Source organism: Cibotium barometz, chromosome 54 (assembly GCF_041138505.1).
Source record: "Cibotium barometz isolate CiBa-2024 chromosome 54, ASM4113850v1, whole genome shotgun sequence".
NCBI lineage: Eukaryota > Viridiplantae > Streptophyta > Polypodiopsida > Cyatheales > Cibotiaceae > Cibotium > Cibotium barometz.
The window spans coordinates 19716281-19718033 of record NC_141099.1 but is presented as its reverse complement, the minus strand read 5'-3'; the positions used below and the strand labels follow the sequence as shown (position 1 = coordinate 19718033).

The window sequence follows — 1753 nt, the reverse complement described above, 5'->3', positions numbered from 1 at the left end:
GAGCAACTCCCAAGTTGATCGTAGATGACTAATCTATTCTTCTACACCTGTCAACTCTCAATTTTGATCACTAAAGCATGAAGAAGTGCGATCTTGATAAGTAGACCATCAAGGACACCCTCCAATTGTATGAGGAGCCAATCGATGTAGACGTCAGTAAAAGCTTTTTCTTGCATTGGGAGAGAAACTCCCAAGTTGATCGTAGATGACTAATCTATGCATCTATGCCAAAGTGCATCAAGGAGCCAATCGATGAAGACGTTAGTAAAAGCTTTTTCTTACATTGGGGGAGCAACTCCCAAGTTGATCGTAGATGACTAATCTGCTCTAGGTTGCTAGGTTGGGAGAGGCGCCCATACACAATTGTTCTAATAATGGGACCGGCTCAGAGGCGGCCATGGTGTGTAAAGGCTATTGAAAGAACTCGCACTGTTCTGTGTTGATCCACACCATTTCTGCACAGATCACTTCTGCCCAGGTTGTTGGAAGCTACACAGAGATGGCGGGGGGCATGGCTGTGAACAAGAACAAGTTCATCGAGGACTGGGCTACGTATCGGGAGAACTTGGAGCAGCATTTTCGTTTCACTCGTCGCAACCTCGCCCTCATCTTTACCTTCGGCCTCCTCTTCCCCATGGTCGTCTATAAGGCCACCGTTGCAGAAGCCGTAAGTCTGTTCATTATTTCCTTTACATTTATCGCATGCCACAGAGGCACACAGAAGTATCTGTTAGGGTTTGGTTGGGTCACGGTTCATTTTCCGTTAGGTTTCTGTTCATTTCCTGTTAGGTTTAAGGTTAGAGTAGGGTTACTGTTGATTTTCTGTTAGATTTAGTGTTAAGAGTAATTTTTTGATAGATTCAGAGGTTAGGATTTGAGTAGGGTCAGGGTGGTCAGGTTAGGGATCGGATTAGAGTAGGGTTAGTCTTCCCGGTGGTCTCTAGCCGGATCAATAAGAACTGGGATTCCAGACTTGCAGGTCCAGGATCAAACCCTGGCACCATAGCTTAGGAACTCTCACAAATGGGTTAGTGTTAGGGAGTCAGATATGTATAAAGAACATGGAAGATGCTTTTTTGCTAGGGTTAGGGTCATATTCACATTTGCCTACATGTATTTAGCTCCTTAAAGGTTAGATTATGGCAGGGTCAGTTTAAAAGTGTCAACCTTATTTGTGCAGCACAAGCATGATTCGGATTACAAGAAGCCGCCAACCAAGTTCATGTAACTTGGCAAAGCGCTCACCGATTACTGGCTTGCTGAAGTACTAAACAATCATGGGCAGAGTAGGCATGGGAACCTGTGGAAAAGTCTTCACTGAATCATTTAGTTACCTAACGCTTCTTAGAATAAATTCAGTTTCTGTCTCAGCAATGAGTGTGCTGCAGTTTGTCTGTTGCTTTAGAGTTTACACATGTAAATACTATGGAAAGGAAGCTATAAGTACATTGAGATGATGGCATTAATAGCTAGGAACAGGCTGCTTCTTGTGCATTTCTGCACGTGTTTTTGGGGTCTTTTTTCTTATGACATTGCTCATGTTTTTTTTTTTGAGTGGGGGGAGAAACTGTGATGATTATTAAGGTGATTGTATAATATGCCCCTCCAAATCTATTTCGAAGGGAAGCTTGCACTGATGTGAAAGTAGACAAGACACAATTGATGTGGATTACTTTTTTTCAAGAAGAATGTAGAGTAACTCTAGTGAGGTAACAATATAGAAGGAAAAAGGGGGTGTGGAGCTCCTTCCATG

At 43.0% G+C, this 1753-nt stretch overlaps 1 protein-coding gene across 1 annotated transcript; it reads left to right on the top strand.

The window, feature by feature from the left end:
• Window positions 1-385: 385 nt before the first annotated feature.
• On the top strand, window positions 386-1493 carry LOC147607919 (uncharacterized). Its single transcript, XM_086790028.1, has 2 exons — window positions 386-667; window positions 1181-1493. Exons 1-2 carry the CDS (start codon window positions 500-502, stop codon window positions 1226-1228), a joined length of 216 nt encoding a protein of 71 aa, XP_086646154.1. The 5' UTR covers window positions 386-499; the 3' UTR covers window positions 1229-1493.
• The last annotated feature ends 260 nt before the right edge of the window (window positions 1494-1753 follow it).